The sequence below is a fragment of the Styela clava genome, chromosome 13 (genome assembly GCF_964204865.1).
Source record: "Styela clava chromosome 13, kaStyClav1.hap1.2, whole genome shotgun sequence".
Lineage (NCBI taxonomy): Eukaryota > Metazoa > Chordata > Ascidiacea > Stolidobranchia > Styelidae > Styela > Styela clava.
Genome location: NC_135262.1, coordinates 4,591,969 through 4,614,102, shown reverse-complemented (window position 1 = coordinate 4,614,102; position 22,134 = coordinate 4,591,969). Strand labels below are relative to the sequence as shown.

Here is a 22,134-nt window from a genome sequence, read left to right as displayed (position 1 = left end):
GAGTGGCCCAGGTCGGTTGGTTGCAATATTGAAGTGTTGGACATCGAGAACTGATGGAATTCACGATAAAGAACACCGGGGACAATTAATCGATTAGAATTAAATTGACACACTTATTCTGATATTCGTGCACCAGGTTGCAGAGCTCTAATTTGTAAATATCTGCAAGCTCTGAGGTAGCATTATGAAATCACGTTAGCGTTCTTTTCGGTGCGATATTTACGTGACAGGCGATAACTAACTTGGTCTAACAAGATAACAGTAATATTCAGATACTATTAGCTCAACATCTGGTTATTCTGCCCTTCGGCCATACCACACTCTGACACTATTGTATGCGACTAGTCTATCATTCTAATTGTACCTGAAAACGAATCCGTTCTTCTTTTTGTGAAAAAGAGACAACAGTTTCAGGAAGCAGATCAAGTATTTCTGGTATCAACAGGTAAGTATTTTTATTATATATAATTATGTAGACTACTTGAGCGCTTTAAATATTTTTTGTAGACTGGGACACATCGTGCATTTTGGTTCGCTAAAGTCTGTTTCGAAATCTTTGTCAAATTCGAATTATGGTCTAAACTCTAGATCTACTGTGGACTTCACTGCTTTTAAATTAATTAGTGCTGTTCCATAATAGCATGGCATCTTCAGCAGGTTCCATCACATTTGAACCCGTAGTTTGAACCAAACCAAACTTGCAATCGATTTGCAACCCACGACAATTGCACCTGCATACTATTGCACCTACGGAAATTTTGTTTTGCGGATGTTTGAACCCATACTAACCCTAACCCATGAATTTTAGCACCAGCATATAGATTGAACCCGCGGATATACCGGTGCAAATGTATAGGTTCAAATGTACGTGAATTCAAATGTAAAGTCACCTCTCCATCCAAGTTTGACCATCAGGATATTGAAGTGGATGATACACAGATGATTTCTGTGTATTGCTTTAACTAGAATTTTGGTTCAAACTGTGCCGATTACTTGGACTAGAATTTTGTCTTACACAGTTTTATTTAGCAATATATATGAAACTTTGTATTTTAGTTGGCTCGAATTTAGTTACGTGTTTATTGAAAACAAATTGTTGCCTTCTGTTTGGTACATGACTTTACTTTCATAGGCGAAAAACTTACGTAACAACCAGATCCCACACAATAATCTAACACTAGACAATATTTTAGCAGTTAATAAAAAAAATTATTTAAAAATAGGATTGTTGTTAACTTTTGCTAAGTCTGGTTTAGTACCACCAAAGCCAATCTTCGCAAAATTGCAAAAATTATTGAATGCGACAGCACAAAAGTTATATTGTCATCAAGTGTCTTTAGAATGTGGTTGGTTATATCCTGCATGGCATTTGATGTAAAAATTTGTCGGAATGTCCAGCGAACAACCTTGGCAAGGGATGTGAGTATTGAAAAAATTCGAGAATGACTTGGTCAGCTCTGACAAAGACTTCCACGAGAGTTTTTATTACATTCAAAGCTTAAAATGTGAACTGGAAGTCAGATCTTACATTATTGACAAATTTCATTTCATTGAACATCGGAAAATTCAGTAGTTAAATTCTTCTTTAGTCGTGAACCTTCAAATACAATTTTTGTACCAAATTTTTTATAACAGTCGGTAAAGAAAAAAATTAATAACTGCTAATTCCATTTAGTTAGTGAAAGCTTATTCACTTATTACCCTTTATCAACTGAAAATATTTCTCAATAAAGCAAAATAGAAAATCTTCAACTAAATGCGGTGTTATGTATCAAGCATATTGAATGTGACAATCTATTGTAAATAGGTCAGTAAAAGGCTTAAACTGCCACAGAACATAGACTAATAAAAATAAGCATGCCACTATGAAAATAGTATATTTATACCCTTTATTAAAACGTTCTAATATATTTTAGTTTTATTGACTAACCCTCCCATGAGGAGCACAGCCAAGATTTTCAAAAGGGGGGGGGGGGGGAGGGGTCGAATATCTGCACCATAGTTAGTGTCGGATTATAAATTGATTCATGTGAGAATTGTTACTTTTTTGTGCTACTTTGTTGCTACGGGAAAGTCAGAAATATTTTGGCGATACACCACTGTTCACTTTGGTCTTCGTATCCATATATTTGAGGATCGCTCTATTGTTTGCCATTTATTTAAAATTGTAGATTAACATATTGCGGTATTAGGTAATCATTAGTTAAACATAGGTTGATATAAGCTTGATGCATTTTAGATGCACGTTGCCGGAAACGCTTTGAATCTTTTTAAATCCCAATGCAATCGACAATTGCCTGATTGGTTATCTGATCGTAGAATTGAGCTGGACATCCGGGACACAGAACTCTACAATGAGCTTCAGGATACTTTGGACAAGAAGCACCGAGGCATCCTCTGGGGCAAAGACCAATTGAGTTTATTCCAGGCTGACAAGTTGCTGAAAAAAAAGACTCCATGTAAAATGCGATTAAACACGATACGCTTTCTAAAGTTGATCATTTAATTTATATGTGCAATTTAGAGGACTTTGGAACGCATTCTTGCAGTCATATTCAAAATAATTTTAGTATATTTTTTTTATTTTGCCCTAACAATCCTATTTATTCATAAGACAACTATTTACATGTAGCACCATCAGGCATAAATCGTCGAAAAAGGTAAAGTTTGGGTGTAAAACATAAATTTCATGCAGTAGGGCAGGTGTCCTCAAATTTTTGGTCTTGTGGGGCTTACGAGAAGGTTGACTATTATTTACAGAGCAACAGGGTACAGAGCAATTGATTTATAAAAGTAATAAAAAAACATATTGTTACTTACTGATTAATGCTCACGTTTAAATCAAAATTACTTTATTTAATGGCTCTGATGTAGTGGCTGTTCGTCAAGTTTTATCATTGCCGTTATTGCTTTTTTAGACAGTTTCAAAATCAGTATTTTAAGTAAACGAATAGGTTTCATTCACGGAGCCCTAGGGCTGCGTATGGTGCACTTACAGAACCAAATGGCAGTGATATCCTACCTTTTTTATATTGCGCTACCATATTGAGCACTTTAAATAATCACGGCAAACCTATCACAAAACATGAACATTTCTACTCATTAAGCCAGTTCGCTATAAAATAATAATAAACAAATAAGATCAGATAAGGGGAATTTTATTCATGAAAATACAACATACCCTGTATTTAGTAGCATGTATAGGATAATAATGGTGAATGTCAGTAGGACTCTTATGCCTGATGCTTTCACACTACGGCCGCAATTTGTGGAAGAATTTGAGGGAGACTTACCTCTAACTCTCAGAAACCCTTAAACGCAGGCAAAGGGGAGGGGGTGCGGCCCAAATAATTTAGTCTATATTTATATATAATATTGTAAAAAATGCGCGTCCGCACGGGTGATACGTTGTCTTCTGACGCACCACCGATCACGCGCTTCGGTTTTGCTTGCCCTTCCCCGATCCACGTTACGCCCCTATTGTTACCACATCTGTTCTAACAACCTAATTTTTTTTTGTTACAATTTGGTATGCTTCTCCCATTGCCAAAGTCATTCAATAGTGTTATTGTCGGCACGCGAGAGAAATGAAGAATGAAAACAAACTGTATTTCATTACAACAATTAAGTATTATCGCTAAAAACACTAAATTGATTTGAAGTTGTTATGACCGGTAGATGTATATTTTCACGCCATGGACCGAGCATATTGATGGCAATGATCATAGCATATACTATATGCCAAAACGCTTATTCGACTTTTCCGACCACAGAAACTATTCAATCCGTTTTGGGTTCGAGATATGAAATAATCGTCAATTGTACCACGCTATTGTGAAGTAGTGCAGTTTACTAATGAAGATTGGCGAATTCGGTTATTGTTTCAATTCTAAGTTTTGCATAGCGCACCGTTTTGTAAAATTAGGAACATCAGACTACGCAACAAATTATTGTGCGGAAGTTATATTTGATTAGTAGAATTGCCAATACTGTCGATTTATTGAATCTTTATTTAAACTCAAAATAACATTCATGATTCACGCAATGACTTTACCGGGTATAAAAAATAAAACAGAAACAATAGAAAAGTTGAATCATGAGAAAGCCAACTAAGGTCTTTAGAAATATCCGTATTCCGGCGTCAGAAATGGTATTATCTTTAGCTTAAAATTGGGACAGTTAAATTACAAACGGCGGGGAGAAAGATTGAAGCCGGTGCAAAAGTTAAAAATCGGAATAAAATCCCGAATTTGAACGGGCGGAAATGGCTTACCAACCTTAGAATGTCTAACCTAGCGTTATGGAGGTCGGTTGTGTATATACTAAAAATACCCGATATTGGACAATTCGTTGAAAATATTCGAATTATTCGATTCGATAAAAATATTTTATTTTGCCCATCCTTGCGATATGTGATCACGCCAGTAATCTGGCAAAACGCGTGGTAGTTCAAACACTGATGCAATGAAACTTAATTAAACCTTCGTGGTAAACTTCACGAAAGCGTGATAGAATTGCCGATTATTGCCGAACAACTTAAAACATATTTAGTGATTTTAGCGATAATTATTAATTGTTGTAATGAATTAATCTCCCCTTTTCTCTCGCAAGTGCCGACAATAACACTAATTATTGATTTTGACAATGGGAGAAACAGTTCCATTACATTTGAACCCACGTACATTCGAACCCGTAATTTGAACCCACGACAATTGCACCTGCATACTATTGCACCTATGGAAATTTGCAACTACCGATATTTGAACCCATACTAACGCTAACCCATGGATTTTATCACCCGCACATAGATTGGACCCTCGGATATGCGGTTGGAAATGTATGGGTTCAAATGTACGTGGGTTCAAATGTGCTGTCACTGGAGAAACGTATTAAAATGCAACAAAAAATAATTAGGTTGTTCAAAAGTGAGATTTCAAGTGTGATAATAATAAGCGCGTAATGTGCAAGGGGGAATGGTGAGCAAAACCCAAGCGCGTGATCGTTGCGTCTCCTTGTTCGGAAATGATAATTTACTAAAGCGGAAACAACTTGTGTTTTAATATAGACGAAATTATTGGGGAACGAGAGTTGTGTACAGGGGAAATTCTTTACGTGAATAAAATTATACTTTGTTTATCATTATTTTATACTTTATAGCAATATTCTTTATGAGTAGAAAGTGTTCATGTTTTGTGATAGGTTTGCTGCGAATATGTAAAGTGCTAAATAGTGTGCCGCGATATAAAAAAGTTTGGGGACCACTGCTCTACGCGGCGCACCAAAATCATTTCGCGGCACGGTGGTTGGGAACCACTGCAGTAAGGTATTAACAGAAAATCAATTACCTCTTTGTTTACACGGTACTCTACGTCCAAACCTATCGAAGAATTGCAAATAGCACATTGGTCCACATCCATAAACACGACACTGAGCTTGTAGAGAGTTTGCACATCTAACACCGTTGCACATATAGTTACCGCAATGCGGATTTGGCGGAATATTAGGTGGACATTTACCTGTATAGTTAAGAATTGCAGTGTAAAAGGACAGAAATTTGAAAAAAAAAATTAAAAATATACAAGAGTAAACATAATGTAAATTAGCAATATAATAGTTTTGTGGTGAGAATATTGGTGCACCCGAAATATGTGCACCAATATAGCGCACAACCTTGAAAAAGTATGTGTACCAGGTTAGGGTTCAGGTTGTGTACCATCTTGGCAGAAAAATCAGCGCGATAGAAACACTTGAGTGACTGAATTAGAAGGAAATAAAATTCACTTACATTGTCTTACAATGTCGTATCTGAGATTGTATGGATTGAAGAAATGTTCTCTACATCCATTACAACTTGTTTTGCAGATTGCATTGAGATACGTTGGGCAAACGGCTCTGACGCATGCGTTGATATTACAGACTGGACATACTGGTGGAGGTGGAGGGCGAGGCCTTCTTTTTGAATTGGCAAGTATCAGAAGAAGCGCGGTTTTTTTATCGAAGTCTGAAAATTAAATATAAAGTAAACGATTAGTTTAAGATATTAGTTCACGTTTAAGTTCACGTTGAAAAATAAACACGTGATCACAAAATCCATCAACCTTTTGTGATGACGTCACATTCAGAATACCCGCATTAATAGCGATTGCTTATGATTCGTTTAGTTTTCCGTTTTCAAGAGTTATGTTATTTGGCTTGATGACTTGTTGTAGAGATAAATGCCCATTCGTCGGGTATATATTTATATTATTTAAAACATTTAACTGCTCTTGCCTATTCATATTTAGAATGATTTGAGGTGATTTAGAAAGGGATCCGGCCCGCGACGCTTCACTAAATTATAGTAACAAAACAGCTGTTTTGACGATTTTATTCTTTACTTAACAGAATTTATTGTGAGACACGTGTAGACTAAATTATATTATAACCTAACAAGTATATAATTCACAAGTACTCGTTTAATAAGTCTATAATTTAATTATAATTAGACAAATGGTAACAAAACGCAGACAAGTTAATGCTCAGTGCAGAGGGTTCAATGTTGTCAAAAATATTCAAATGATTTTTTTTGAGAGGCAATGAGGAATTAAATTCATATTCTATTCGAAAGATGTATTACTGCTTGATTTTTATTATAATCATCCGTTCGGTTTTCAACTTTCTAAAAATACGTGCTGCCCGCCAATGACTTGCAACCCTTAATTTTGGCCCGCGAGCGACAAAAGTTTGCCGACCCCAGATTTAAATTATTAACTATGTGAATAAATTACTAATATTCAGACACAAAAGTTAGGGTATCCCATATGAGTCGTATGACAGCAACGATTACTTATCTTATTTTGAGAAAAACTTCACTTACTAAGAAATGGCTTTTTCTTGTCGACTTTAACTTTATTGCATGTCAGTCCACATGAACTCTGACAACAAACTTCCGATTCTTCACAGTCGACGTTTGTTTCACAATTATCGACACAAGTTATTGGAGCAATCGCATCTTCACATTTAGGATCAAGACTAAAAAACAAAAATTTTGTTAAAATAAACTGAAATAGTAAAAACATCAGCATGTGCAAAAAGCTAATTATTTTGTTACAATTTCAGCAATTACAATTGCTGCCGTTACAAGGCAACTAACTGCAAAGGAGTAGCTGACGATGCCTTTTGCACGTTTGTTGGTGTAGGAGGGAGTTACAGTAGGCAGTTTAACCATTCCGCTACTAAATGCTGTTTTACGCTTTTATATTGAACGATATTTTAGGTAGATAATTTTAGATAACTAGAGTGTAGCCAGAGTGAAACTAGGTTTTTAGCTGTCAAATTTAGCCTTCAACATGAAGTAATGGTAGGCTTATATTTTTACGTTTTCATCTCAGTAATATTAATTTCAAGATACCTCCTAAAAAGAAATTGAGATATGACGAATTTTATGTAAAGTTCGGGTTTATCGTGATAAACGCAGTGCAAAAAACAGGCTAATGCTATCGTTAACCATGGAGGTGCAAAAATCTTCACCGTGAAATGTGTTGCAGTGTATCTCACCAATGTGTTAGGCTGACCATTTCGTGATTTGGCGCAGTCAGTGACGCTTTCTTTGTTGGCGTTTTTGCAGTTAGGCATGAGGGGCATCATTATCAGAAATTCGCCTTGAGAAGCAAAAAAGTTTAGCACGTCCTGGTTATAAGTTTAGCACGTTCTTTATATGAAGGGGTATCAATGTATAAACGGACGAAGTATAATTTCCATTTTGTCGGATCAGAAGAAACTGTATTTTGGGTTGCAGCATGAAAAAATAATACGCAGACACATGTGATACCAGCGGCATGACCAATTTTCCTGCTGCCCAGGTCGACTTTTAATATTGATGCTCTTTTTACCTAACTTCAGAAATAATTCGAGAGATGAACAAATTATATAGATGTCGATATTTATGAGAATAAATAAATTAACGGTCAAGTAAGAGTAAAATTTTCGTTTTATTAATAATTACATCGTCAAACCAAGCATTATCTGCTGCCCGGGGCGGCTGCCTCTATGGCCCCTCCCCTATGCATGCCGTTGAGTCGCACTTACGTTTGCATTCTGGAACTGGACTTGACCATTGTTCATTAGCGAGGCATGTTGTTTCTTGTTCACCGTAAAGTGTCATAGGGAAGTTGCATTCAAAACTAAAAAAAATGAATAGAAACATTTAAGAGATGTTTTATATAAAACAAATTTGAATTTTTTTTAGGTGGATATCCAATTACTAAGATATATTTATTCATTTTTGAGCGGTTTCAAAAGGGTAAACAAAATATATAAAAGACTGTTACCAATAAAGTTATTGTAATCAATGGAATGTAAAAACAAGAGACCGCTCAAATATATGGACACGAAATGGTACAGGTATGCAATCGGTCACAGTAGCCTACCGTACCAGTGTCAAATATTCTTCGAGTGACGCGTAAAATCGGAAACAGTCGTCACGCTTGGCGGCTTGAAAACCGTGTCATTTAGCAAAATTTTGAATGGTATATCAGATAGCATAGGCAACTTAGGCATGAACAAAAATAATAGCGACCACAACAATCGTTAGTCACTGACAATTTCAAAGCAATTGGTCCAGTAGTGAATACTGAAAGCAATTTTTCATAAGGTAACGAAAAGAAGAAGAAAAAAAACGATCATGGGTTCATTTCGTGTTTAATAATCAATATAATGCAGAAATAACGAAGAACTAACGAAAGACTCACCTACATTTACTGGCATATCCCAATCCATCTGGACAACTGACAGTCCCGTCTCCCAAAGACAATCTTTGACAATAAACGTCTGAAAAACAAGTTCTATCAGTTATGTTGTACAAAAACTTAAATAAGATTTCACAAATTGCGAAAACACAAATCGAAGTTATCCAAAAAATTTACGATAAAATATTTAACATACCGTATTTGCTCGTTTTGTAGCCCGGCCCATACTTTTTTCAACCAAATTCACTAAAAGGGCCCATTCAAACCGGCCCTTATTCAAGCACGGGCGCTTGTTATTTTCGATCGTTACAATAATCAATATATTGTTATTTTCAGTTCTCAAGTATGATTTAAACGAGAATAACGAAAATTTTGACTTTTTCCACGCACCGCAGGTACAAATCCGCAAAAGAAGAAAAGTTTTGCGACGCCCAGTTTGAGAACCATGGTGTTACGTAATCAGGCGCACAGCCAGGACTTTCAGAAGGGAGGGGTATCAAAATCGGAAATTCCGATTACCGTGTGTAACAGTCACGGCGATTACGTGTTCGTTAAAGGAGCCGCCGTTTCAGCGTATAATGATTTTTCTGTTGCTTAAATTATTTAATCCTTGACAACTACGAAATTCTAAAATGTCCTTATATATTAATTTAATTGTGTCCAACGTAACTAGCGGTTGCGACTTCTTACGTCAAAATAGTAAACGTTATTTCTCCAAAATACCACTGCGATCTGTGGACATAAAAATATGAGATAAGCTGCCTGATGTATTTAATTTTGATACTTATTTTTGCAATCTTGCGAACTCGTTATAGCCGATAGAAAAATCTTAATATCTGTTATAAAATCCGTATAGTCCAATTTTACTTCATACAATGAAAATACATATAAAGTAGGTTGTTATATCAGTATCACCGCCTCGAAATCCACGTCAAACAGTTGCCGCGGTAACACCACTTGTTGAAAGAGCCGACTTTTTCAACGAAAAATGAATTTCTGTTGTGCAAAGTAATTCATGACCGGTACGGGCATATTTGAAATGACTTGCTTTATGAATTTAATTGTCATCAATTTAAACTGTGGTTGGGTCGACAAAACAAGAGCCACCCTAAAACACCACGGCATTCCGCGGACATAAAAATGTGTGGTAAACTGCCCGATTATATATTGTTTTGGAGCGTATTTTTGCTTTTTTTGCAAATTTAACAAATTTGAGATGTACTTGTAACACTGACTCCTTTCAATCGCAATGCTGCCACTCCGATTATTTTTAAGGATAAAACGTTCCGAAAAAATTCTTAATTCTGCTTTAAAATCTCACGGATAAATTTTATTTTAGTATATACAATAAATTTTGTTCGAATGTACTTTATAAATTAATTATCTTATGCATCATCACAAACCGGCAAAAGTCGCGTTCTCAACCTTGTTTAATGTAAACACGAACATTTTCGACGGCAATTTTAGTAAAAGTAATGGATTACAAGGTAAATCCCACTCAGAATTCACCGTGTTTCGATTCTAGTGACGATAAACGCGGAGCGAACATAATGTGTGCCGTGGGCAGACGAAATTTTGCGATTTTCAATGCCTAGAAAAGTTTTTTAACTGTCGCGGGCCTCAACAACACTTGTTACCGTTTTTATTTTCAGTATTTTATATTGCCGCTTTTCAATCAAACAATTTAGGTCGTGGCTTTATTCATTAATTTATCTTTAAAATCTCGCCGCCGATGAACGTATAAGTCTCACCGGATGCACGATTCCGTCAATTCCGCGCGAGTAACAAAATAAAATAATTGTCATCGTTATCGTGGTACAAATTTGTGATTTGGAGACAATAAACGTCAGCGTAAAGGCGTTTACGGCCTAAATAACACGTCACAACGACGAAAACATTCGGCGATTTTAGCAAAAGGCGATCGTACGCGTTATCGGCGACTTTTTCAATTTTCAAAAAAAACTAAAAATTCAACAGAGTTGTGACAAAAGCGCTTCTCATTTCCTATTGTTCTCTATTACTGAAAAATCAGCTTTTACATCGGGTGGGTATTCAAGCAACGGCCCTTATTTATTTTTATGTTCTGATCACACGGGCGGCTATTCAAACGGGCTCTCAATCAAGATCGGGCGGTAGAACGAGCATTTACGGTAAGCCTAATTATTACCCAAACATGTTGGTTGAATATCATTCCACATTCCATCTTCTTGACATGTTAATGTTTCTCTTCCCTTCAATCTGTAGCCATCAACACACGTGAATCTAAAGGCAACACAAATATTGCGTTTTAATAAAAAATAATATTTGAAGCATTTTAGAAAGGTCTTATTCACCATTCACCATCATCACGTCTCGATTTGATATGAATTTTTCTTTTGATTGCATAATCAGCACGGTCAATTAATCAAGTTTTATCTATTGCACAACACAATCAATGTATAATCAACTTGATGTTATACCTGCAAGTACTCGGGTAACCGAAACCTGGTGGATTGCAATTTATTGATCCAGGCTGATTGCTGAAATCGCGATCGGGGCAAAGGATCCCTGAAAAAAGAAAATGTCGAAAATTAGCCAGTTCATATATAAATGCACTTCTTGATAGGATTTTTTAACGGGTACATACTTAAAAATATCCAATCACTTACTTGAACATTCGAGAGGAGGATCACTCCACTGTCCATCGGCCATGCACTGTGATTGAGAATTCTTCTCTTTGAAACCCAAATTACATGTGACCCTGAAAGCATATGATTTTTTGAAAAGGTAATTCCCTGTGTATCTTGAAGTAGTGCATTGTCACAATGCCCACGGCTGGTAACATTGTAACTTACTTTAGGAAGAATAAAGTTTTGACGTTTCTGCCTCAGAGCATATTATGCATTAACTTAACCGGCGCAAATACAGATGAGAGATAGGATTTGCAATGGTCGTCTGTTACCGTCGGAATATTAATTATAATTTTATTGGATTTAAAATCCTCGACTCAATAAATTAACTCCCTCTATATTAACTAATAAATCCTTTTCTTTGCTCCGATTGATTTTGTTTTATTCATAGCTTTAACTGAGCCCATGGGCCAGAAAAAAAATCTAAGATAGCATTCAACTTACGAGCATGTTTTTTGGTACGTTGTTCCATCACAAACGGAATCTCCATTTTCAATATTTGGATACGGTCCGCAGTCCACAGCTAAAAGAAATATTTAAATATAGTTTACACGCAGACAAATACAATATGGTTAATTAACGTTATTGTGTTTAATTGGATACTTACGTAGACACGACGATGGCATACTCCCAGACCAATTTTTGTCCAACTCACAAGTCATTGTCAATCCTGACACGTCAGGCTCATAACCGCTTGGGCAAATAAAACTACAAAAATAATAATGACAATAGAATTAATTGAGCATAGACTGCAATGATAAATATTCAAACTTATTCGAATATTTTATTTTAGCTTATACTTTACTAGAAGGTTGCACTTTGATATAAATTTGAAAACAAAATTTTTGATATATGAATTATTGGTTGTGGAATATTTTGGTTATCGTTGAATATTGAAGACTTCGAAACAATTCAGTTAACAAAAATAATAATATCTTTTTATAGTTGGAGTAAGAGAATTGCGTGGAGGTTTCTGATTCAAAAACATGTTTGAAAAGCAATAGTGGTTGAAAATATGTGTAAACGTGTAAACATATCAAAATCTTACCTGCATTTAGTATTATAATCAATTGCGTCGGGAGGATCGCAAACAACGGATCCATCAGGAAAGGTTAGCGGCTGACACGTTATGGCTGAATAAAAAGGACATAGTAAGGAGAAATATAATATTAATACGGAATAAATTTTAAGAGGCGTTTACTACATATTCGCCTCGAGCAAGCCTCTGTATCGGCGCAACTCAAACGTAATGAAATATTCGTTTTGAAAGAAGCATTAGCTTTTTGTTGGACATTGCCTATACAGTGCACCATACCCAAAAAAGTCATTTTACATAAAGTATGCAAATAGAAGTTGCCTTGAACATGACCTCGACTGTAACTCAATGGAATGCAAAAACTAACAATAAAACAAGTCAGTAAAATGGAGTAACAGAAACTTCGTTCCAAATGTAATTGATATGTCCTAATTTTTTTTCAAACACGATGTCCTCCCCAAACCATTTATAAGCCACTTACTCCCACACACTGGCGCAATTCCAGACCATTGTCCATCAGCTTGACAATTTCTCAACTGATTGCCTGATACAACAAATTCCCCTACAGGGCAGGTGAAGCTGAAACAAATTCGAAGTCAATAGTTCAAGTAGGCTAAAATTTTCAATTCCACTAACAAAAAATAATGTAAAATATTCTCGAACTATAATTAAAGCATAACAACACTTCAATAGCCTTTGGCAATATTGCGATATATAGTATAAAAATGAACGTCATAAAATATTTACTTTAATCTTCTCAACTATTGTAGGAATTTAAACTTAAACGCTCTTTGCCCGGTTGAAATACGATTAAGGTTTACTCAGAAAGAAATATGAAGCTTACAAGCAAGCTGTTCTGAAGTCCAAGCTATTTTCTGGCGCGCATTCGATAGTTCCTTCAAATGAAAGTTCGGAACATGAGATAACTAAAAGAAAAAATGTAATACATTTTTATGCAAAAATGAATTTTCATGAACACAAAAATTAAAACTATAACCAAGAAATCGTGATAACTATTTATACAAGAAACTAAATCTCTTCAAATTATAAAAATTCTATTGTTCAGGTGTAATAAACAAACCAAATTGAATGTTTGCAAACTTATGATAAGAAATTGAATAAGCATGAGATTGAATGCGGGTAAATAAGTTCATTTACTTCTTTTTGGGATGAATAAATTATTGTCTTTGTCATAAGTGTCGGTTCAGAACTTGTGAACAGTTTCTAATGTTTAAATTTTGTGATTCACCCCGAAAAGGTATATATTGAATAATTTATTTGTCTGTTGCCATTCATGCAGACGGGCGAATGAGTATAACAACTGTTTTTTAGAAATTTTTGTATTAACTAATGGATAAAATATGTCATACTTTTGCATGATTGTCCACCGGTTCCTGACCAGAGTCCATTTTCTTGACAAGTTCGCTCCTCCTCGCCTTGTAATTCGTACCCCATGTAACATTCAAATCTAAATAATATTTAGGGCATGCCGGGTAAGATTTTCAATGAATAGACCATTAATGATTATCATTATAAAATATTATACAACATTTTTAAGATTATAACTTGATAATGAATATTTATATCTGTTGAACGAGAAGTCGTTGAAGGAAATCTAAAACGAGCATTGAGCTATATTTTCACATACCTGCATACTGTCGAAAACTCGAGGTCAATGCCAGTTACACAACCAGTTATCTTGCCATTGGAGTCTCCAAAAGACAGTGCGGAACAGGTCACCACTATAAACAATTCGTTAAATTCAGCGAACATAAATAGATTGATCAGGATGATTTCCTTATTACTTAAAGAGATAGGGGATGGATGTCCTTATCTGCGTGTCCTTACTCCCGCGCTATTATACACACGTTAGCGGAGTAAAACCTCTCAACTAACTCCTTAGAAGTCAATAAGCACACAATATATTGTAATGTCAAGTTGAACGATCGAATTCAATCGAAACAGATGTATACTCTGTGAGTCTATGTAATATACACTTAAATCTTGATACCGGTTGAAATTCAAATCAATCTCCAAGCAACACAAAACATGAAAAACACTAAATTCTCAACTCTCGGACGGAGGCGGAAACACGTCACGAATTAGTCGATACATAGAACGGTCGAAAACAAAGAACCATTGCTAGAACTTGTCGCGATAAATCATAGTCAGGGAATATAGGGAACTGACTTATTTTTTAAATTCACACACTATTTTTATACAAAGGGTGTAAAAGCATTAATGTCCATTTTTACAATCCACATTCGCTACAAATCTAATAAATATTTCATACGTGCAATCAGGTATGGGAGTCAAAATATTAAAAGCTTTTTTTCTTTTCTATCGAATAAACTAACAACATGTTTGCTCATTTCAGAAATGTAGGTATGCCACTGCGTATATACAGCATGACACGCCTTACATAAATCCAATATACAACTTTCGAGATGCCAAACATAATGCTAGTCGTTAACTGGGATCTCTTAATTTAACGACAATCCAAGAACGAAATCGCGACCGACAGGTCGAACTCGGCTTTTTCCCTGGCTAATCGATGCAAAATATGTTCAAGAAATTCTTTATAATACTAAAATAAATTGTACTCGCTGGGAATGTATCGCAAACTCTGGGATTTTTCTAAGGGTGATATCTTAAAAACAAACTTACGCAATATTCTCAAATTTTGACAAATAACTAAGTGGGCAAAAATAAGAATCAATTATAATTACAACCCGATAGTTTTTCACGTATGTGACCGCGGACTATTTCCGAATCAAAATGACTTAAGACGCGAAAATTAAATTAGGTTGATTTAATCAAGATTTGTTTATGTGTCTGATGTTATCTTCGGGTTGCGGTACTTAGGTTTAATTAGGCAAGAACAATGTTGAGAAACCTGTTTCACACAAGTACTGGGTTCATATTTTTAATGTTAGCGGATGTACTATCATATATAGACAAACATTCGTGTTTATCAAACTCATTTCGGAACTTTCGCATATACCCATCCTTTCACATATAAAAAATTATCCCACCTTTGCACCATTGCCCATCTGTACCAGACCATTCCCCGTCATCCTGACACGTTCGCTCCTCATCGCCTTGTAATTCGTACCCTACGTCACATTCAAATCTAAATTTTCGAAATTGATTTATATATATTCGATAAAAAACACTTTCGTGATCGTATGATATGGTTTTCAATTTATACCAAAATGATTGACAGGAACTGAAGATTAAGAAATGTATCAATATTAAATATTATACAACATTTTTAAGATACATTTATGAGATTCTACGTTTTAATTTGAAGAAAATCTAGAAGAGCATTAGGCTGTATGTTTACATACTTGCATACTGCCGAATACTCGGGGTCAATGTCAATTGTGCAACCAGTTATCTTGCCGTTGGAGCCTCCAAAAGACAATGCGGTACAGGTCACCACTGAAAAGAATTCATGAGATTCAGCGGACACGGATAGTTGGATCAGAATTAGATTCTAATTAATTAAAGAACTACAGTAATAAAACATTTATTGGTACAACCAGTTATGGGAATCAAAATAGTGAGAACATGTCTTCTTTTGTATCGAACACACTAACAACAAGTTTTTCTCATTTCAGAATATGTATATTATTTTTTTCAATAATAGTAATGTAATATAATGTACATTCCTGTTCACCAATAAATTCGATACACAGCATTTGTCAATATATATTTTTCATAAGAACCTATGCCCATTTGAAAGCATAGGTACAAAATTGGGAAGTCATACAAACGTTTCTCCCATAATAATACGAAACATCGCCTAACATGTGCGCTGTTATGGGCCATGCAGTATTAATGTAATAAAACGCAAAAAAAATCGAATTAGACCAGGACTGAAAATATTTAAGACAAATTGTTAAATTTTTTTAGTACTAGTCGATTTATTATAATATTGTCATACATTCGTGTTTATCAAACGCGCATTTCATAACTTTCGCATATAACCATCACTCGTATAAAAAATTATCCCACCTTTGCACCATTGTCCACCTGTACCAGACCATTCCCCGTCATCCTGACATGTTCGCTCCCCGTCTCCTTGTAATTCATATCCTACGTTACATTCAAAGCTAAATTTTCAAAATATATTTTATATATCTTCGATAAAAAACACATTGGTGACTGCATAAAATATGGTTTTCAATTTATACTAAAATGATTGACAGGAACTGAAGAGTATGAAATGTATCAATATTACACAACGTTTTTAAGATAAATTTGATTACGAATTTTTATATCCCTTCAACGAGAAGGCAATAAAAATTCAATAAAAATACTTTCGTGACTGTATAAAATATGGTTTTATATGAACCAACTCTTTCCAAAAAAGTTTATATGACTGCGGGAGCTCTGGAATGAAAATTGTTTAATTAAAACATCTTATAGCTATATAAGGTGATGCATTTAATATTATATGAAAATTGATTCTGAATTTCATGACGCATCATTTCATTTAAGTAGAAAGTAACTGATATTTGAGCTATTCTAATTACAATAAAAGTAAAACATTAAAAAACGATTGAGATTCAGAAGAAACTTTTGTTTCAAATACATACCTACACGTCGTCGAAATACCGCTGGCTTCAATGCTCCCGTCACAATCAATTATCTTTGCCTGGGGGTCGTCAAATGACAATTCGGTACAAGTTACATCTGAAATAAAAAATAATGCTGGTTCAACAGAAGGATCGAAGTGGGTATATCGAAAAAACTGAAAACGTAACGATTGTTCGCGATTAGTTTGTAATTGCGCTTATTTTTCGATTGTAATTAGTTGATTGCATGACATGATCACTTATGTAACACGAAATGGACCTATGAATCGTTGTTGTTGCTGTTGTTAGTATTTTTCTCGTTATTATTTATGTTATTTCCTCTTCTGCTTGACCAATTGTTCTGAAATAACCAGCGATTAAATTTTTTAAAGATGTATTATAAAATTGTCTGTGGTCTCTATGGGAATCGTTTTCACTTTAAAAGTTTTGTCTGATGACGTCATCAAAAGAAATAATTAATCACCGTGTGTCGGTTTCGCGATCGCGTTATAGCAATTTCGTGGTCAGCAATGTCGAGAGTTTTTGGATAAGGAAGGCTATCGGTACTGTAAAAGTTGAGATACTAATTTGTTTTGGTCTTCGTGTCCACATATTTGAGCATTGTCCTTTTGTTTTGCACTTAAGTTACTGTTGGTAAGGACTAATTAGACTTTCTTAAAGTATCGGTTTCGTTTGTATCTCTTCCATAAAAGAGTTTTTATTATCGAGGTGGGGACTCGAATATAATCTGAGAACAATCGAATTTTTCAAAAATATATTACCTTTAGGAAATACTTCACAAACGAATGGATCTGTATAAGTGCACGCAAAACTTATCATTTCGCCATCATTCAATTTTATATCTACACATTTCCCATCCACGAATCTATCCCAGTTCGCGTAGGAAAAAGCCGTCCCGTCAGACCATTTCCAATCACTTGTTGTTGTCTGAACTGAGAAGTGGATGTAACAGTGAGTTCAAGGAGTTCATGCCATCATATGCTACCATCATGATGATTCAATAATTTAAAATAAATTATGGTGCGGGACTAAAGTTTTCTTAAGAAACTGCCATCTTTTTATTCCATCCAGAGATATTATTAATTGATAATTTTTTGCCTATGTTGAAAAAGTAAATATAACATGACCGCTTGGTAGAGCTCGACCGATATATCGGCCAACCGATATATCGGGCCGATATTGCGTGTTTGCCGATATATCATATCGGCCCAACCGGCCGATATATCTGGCCGATATATATCAGCGTAAGTCGCTTTTCCACGTTCTAAAAAATGAGTCTTTTTCCCCGGGAAATATCTGCGGCCGAGCGTTTTCTTTTTTTCGCTTCTCTCATTTTGCCTCTCAATGAACAGAGAGTTCTCTTCTATATTTCTCTCTTTTATCTCTTCGTGCGGCGCAAAATCCTCGCCTTCGAATTTCTTGCGTCCCCACTAGACTTGCACGTAATCGACAAAAATCAATTTTGTAAATACGGCAAAATCGATTACGTAATGACCCCGTAAGTGCGATATTTTTTCACGCATTTAAACCTATCATAAAAACCATTTGAAACCACTTCTTTCCCGAATGGGACATCGAAGTTTGGTTTTCATATCACCGACAATACTACACGCCGGAGACAGATGTTAAAGACAAATACCAAGGAGTGAATTCAAATTGTATTTATTCTGATTTTTATCTTTTGTGTTGATTTGATTTTCCTTTATCACCATCGCAAATTAACCGTCCCAATTTTATGCGATCAATTTTATCATTACCAACACTGGTATACCGATATTTATGAAACAATAGTTGCCTTTTTTTTAAATTGACTTTCGTATTGAATAAAAATGTCGGGTTTCCAAGTTATTAATCAACGACGAGCGTATTCTTTCGTTTGATTATACCTGCGTTTGCCTCGCGACGAAGACTTGTTATTGCTCCGTTTTTTACATTATCCGACTTTGCTACCTAGTTAGCATTTTGCAATAATTATTGATGCTGAATTATTGACGATATTCCGATTACCAAGCTTCATTTTATATCAAATCATTTCGCGGCCTAAATGTTATAACATTATTTGCGATAAATTTAGATCACATATTAATTATTTAGCCGGCGGTAAATTCTTTCCCGTAACTCGTTGTAAATTAATGCTAATAAATTCTATTTTGTTTTTTAATGTGCTGTAATTTGTATTAATAAAAGTGATTGAGTCGGGAAAATAAAGTAGCCTTCTCTCCCTTTGCTCCATAGCGGCGGTAAAATTCGTTTCATGTCTGTTTCACGGAGAGAAAGAAAAATACGCCTTCCGGAATTACAATCAACTATCACACATTCTTATTTATCGATATCAGCGCCGAATAAAAAGATACCAAATCGTGAAGACAAAAAAGTCTGTCGGTGTTAATTGCGTTACGGTGATAACGCTCATAATAATATCATTTTGATCGTGAAACCAAACGCTCAAACGGGATGGCGACTTTACGTAATTTGTAACTTCCTTTCCGTAACTCGAAATAATTACGTAATTCCCTAAATTACGTGCAAACCTAGTCCCCACCTACTACTGTATGGATCAAAGTGGACTTCTATAAGCTTTTTACTGATTGCCCTTTTTCTTTTATGCTTGGTTTTTTCAAACTTTGCCTTCTGTTTTGTGCATTAATGTTTGTTCTTATTAATTGCTGTGAAACTTTTATCAATGATGCAAGCACTGTGTAGGACTGCTTTATTTTTCAACATAAACTTTTGATTGACTGAAACTGAATTTTTCCTTCCGTTTTTTTTTATCGCGTGTTCAGGTTGTAGATATCGGTATGTCGATATCGGTTATCGGTCCTTAGTTGACCGATATATCGGTATCGGTGCCAAAAAGTGATATCGGTCGAGCTCTACCGCTTGGCCAACATATTTTTTAATGATGTTACCTGAATCAGTTGTAGACAATCCAATCCAAAACAAGCTTTTGGAATTCGTCAATATTGAATGAACAAAAGTGTTTTCTGCTGCTGACCCAATGCTGACAAGATGCCCACCAAAAGTCTTGCAATGATTTTCGGCATCATGCCAAATCATATGACTGGAGGAAATCGAGTAAAATAGGAAAATTTGAAAATATGGCAGATTTTGCTCAAACAGTGCTATCTATTAACCTGTCACATATCATGTTGAAATGCCCTGTTATGAAAGTCTTATAATTGACATATATATATACTATTTATTGCGTTACTATATAATAAATAATATTTATAAACATTATTTATATTGATTTTTCACATTCTCAGAGACATTTCACTTTAGTGATTTTTTTGCTGCGTTACTTCAGCGCACACTTCAAAGCAGAGAGACGTTGCTTTGCTGATGGTTTAAAATTCATGGTTCATAGCATTCTTAAATTTGAAAACAAGAAGATACTTCTTTTATTCTCCTTGTCTCCTAACCTACAACAAATTGCCTCTTGAGTCACTTAGTATATGGCAAGGGTGCGCTGGCCGAGACCAAGCATCAAGCTCGATGCAAAAATGTGAGATTTGAGAAAACACCCCCGGCCACATTTTAAAATAATAAATTAGTAATTATCTATCTAGTTGGGGTTAGAAATAATTTGAAATTCCAGCGCAATCTGCATTAATTTTCCTTTTTTGGGCGGTGGCGGGGATGTTATTTTGATCCATATTTTGTACTGACATTACGCTGCTCTCTATATTGAACAGAAAAGAGTTTAAACGGAGGCTACAAGGTTTGTAATAGCGTTATATCACAAAGAAAAAATGTGCTTGTTCTGTATTTATTTTTGTAGCTAACTTGGGACAAAAATATCTATAGCAAACGACTTATTCTGACCACTAAAGGAAATAAATCTAAATCTAAAAAAATCAAATCGTCACTTCTTCTTGACCTTAATGGTTTAAAATGCGACATGCAAGATTATCATGAGGCAGATACCTGGACAAACCTTTGTGCCGTGATAACACTTCTTTAAGCACTGAATATTTAACTGCAGTGATAAAGGGTTTGTAACGCGCCCACAATTAAAAAAAAATTCCAGACTAAATTATTTGATTGAGTGAACGCTCAAAACGTCAATTAGTTGAATATATAATATTCAATGCGGCAAATACCTGATGATTATGGCAGTATTCTGAGACATGACATAAACAATATAAAACTTTTAATACGTACGTTTCAATCGTTTTGTAGCATTTTTCTTCAAAAACTGTCCACGTTGTGTCTAAACAATGTATTGAGTCTGGAGAAAAACAAAATTTAAATCAGCAAGAGAGTTTGTCAAGATTTGTTAAGTTAGATTCGATCTTTTGATAGTTAGTCTATTCGTGTTCATTTTCTTATAACTAACTCAAATCCACTGAACTTTCCTGCACCATTAGAAAATGATTTCGATATTCTTAGAAATTATTGGTCTGTGCTATGTTTTAATTAAAAAGAAAACTAGAATACCTGTCAAAACAGATATCAGTATTGTGAGTAGCGTTGTAATGTACTGAGCAAAGAAGATATTTCCAGAGTAAACACTCATATATAAAATAGAAAGAATGACAAATGCCAAATTTATCGATAGTTCATATCTAGTTAACATTGAAACATTTAAAAATGATCAATGACGAGACAGTAAAAAAAAGCAAGAGCATAATATTGTCTAGCGACATAAATATTTAATAAAATTAATAATGAAAAATAATATAAATGAATATTTAAATTTAAGTCAGTACATGAGTTATTCTGTTTTTTTTAAGGAAATATTTATCTGCAACAGTCACCAACCAAAACAATTCAAGAATTGGACTGAATGCCATCTTCGAGCCATAGTTCAATATAAAACTTATGCTTATATAATGAGGAAAATATGTAATGCTTATGTCTGAACTCACTCAGTGGAGTAGGCAAAGTAAAACTCATTGATGCCACGAACACAAAAAATACAAGTTTCCAATCCCTCATGACTTTGGTTCTTTCACGCGAGATTCCGATGAGCAAGTCAATTTGTAAAAGATGTGATAACAAATCAAATGAAACATCTTTTAAGGAATAATATCCCTAATATTAATCCAGTTGCCTTCAGGTAACAGCATCTTCGTACTAAGCACCGGTTATATCTG

At 34.9% G+C, this 22,134-nt stretch overlaps 2 protein-coding genes across 2 annotated transcripts; both read right to left on the bottom strand.

Moving 5' to 3' along the window:
• Positions 1 to 1,170: 1,170 nt before the first annotated feature.
• LOC144431361 (uncharacterized) lies at positions 1,171 to 7,207 on the bottom strand. The gene is made up of 5 exons (XM_078119398.1): positions 7,133 to 7,207; positions 6,857 to 7,040; positions 5,786 to 6,001; positions 5,346 to 5,516; positions 1,171 to 2,440 (listed from the first exon to the last, which is right to left on the bottom strand). The coding sequence occupies exons 1-5, from the start codon at positions 7,205 to 7,207 to the stop codon at positions 2,271 to 2,273; spliced, it is 816 nt and encodes a 271-aa protein (XP_077975524.1). The 3' UTR covers positions 1,171 to 2,270.
• Positions 7,208 to 8,661: 1,454 nt separating this feature from the next.
• LOC144431360 (P-selectin-like) lies at positions 8,662 to 22,134 on the bottom strand. The gene is made up of 19 exons (XM_078119397.1): positions 21,907 to 22,134; positions 21,200 to 21,266; positions 19,945 to 20,096; positions 17,797 to 17,967; positions 17,036 to 17,132; positions 16,452 to 16,549; positions 15,782 to 15,875; positions 15,467 to 15,564; positions 14,080 to 14,173; positions 13,802 to 13,899; positions 13,276 to 13,357; positions 12,913 to 13,010; positions 12,444 to 12,528; positions 12,003 to 12,103; positions 11,840 to 11,918; positions 11,375 to 11,466; positions 11,186 to 11,273; positions 10,894 to 10,988; positions 8,662 to 8,808 (listed from the first exon to the last, which is right to left on the bottom strand). The coding sequence occupies exons 1-19, from the start codon at positions 21,974 to 21,976 to the stop codon at positions 8,726 to 8,728; spliced, it is 1,842 nt and encodes a 613-aa protein (XP_077975523.1). The 5' UTR covers positions 21,977 to 22,134; the 3' UTR covers positions 8,662 to 8,725.

Bases quoted from the DNA above. Each gene is read 5' to 3' on its own strand.
- LOC144431361 (XM_078119398.1), bottom strand. From the start codon at position 7,207: ATGGTTAAACTGCCTACTGTAACTCCCTCCTACACCAACAAACGTGCA. The intron at 5,517-5,785 runs GTAAGTGAATTT...TTAACTATACAG, and splicing joins ATACGACATTGTAAGACAAT to GTAAATGTCCACCTAATATT. The intron at 2,441-5,345 runs GTAATTGATTTT...CTTTTTTTTCAG, and splicing joins AGTACCGTGTAAACAAAGAG to CAACTTGTCAGCCTGGAATA.
- LOC144431360 (XM_078119397.1), bottom strand. From the start codon at position 21,976: ATGAGGGATTGGAAACTTGTATTTTTTGTGTTCGTGGCATCAATGAGT. The intron at 12,529-12,912 runs GTAAGTGGCTTA...CTTTTTATTCAG, and splicing joins AATTGCGCCAGTGTGTGGGA to CCATAACGTGTCAGCCGCTA. The intron at 8,809-10,893 runs GTAATAATTAGG...CTTGTTTTTCAG, and splicing joins TATTCAACCAACATGTTTGG to ACGTTTATTGTCAAAGATTG.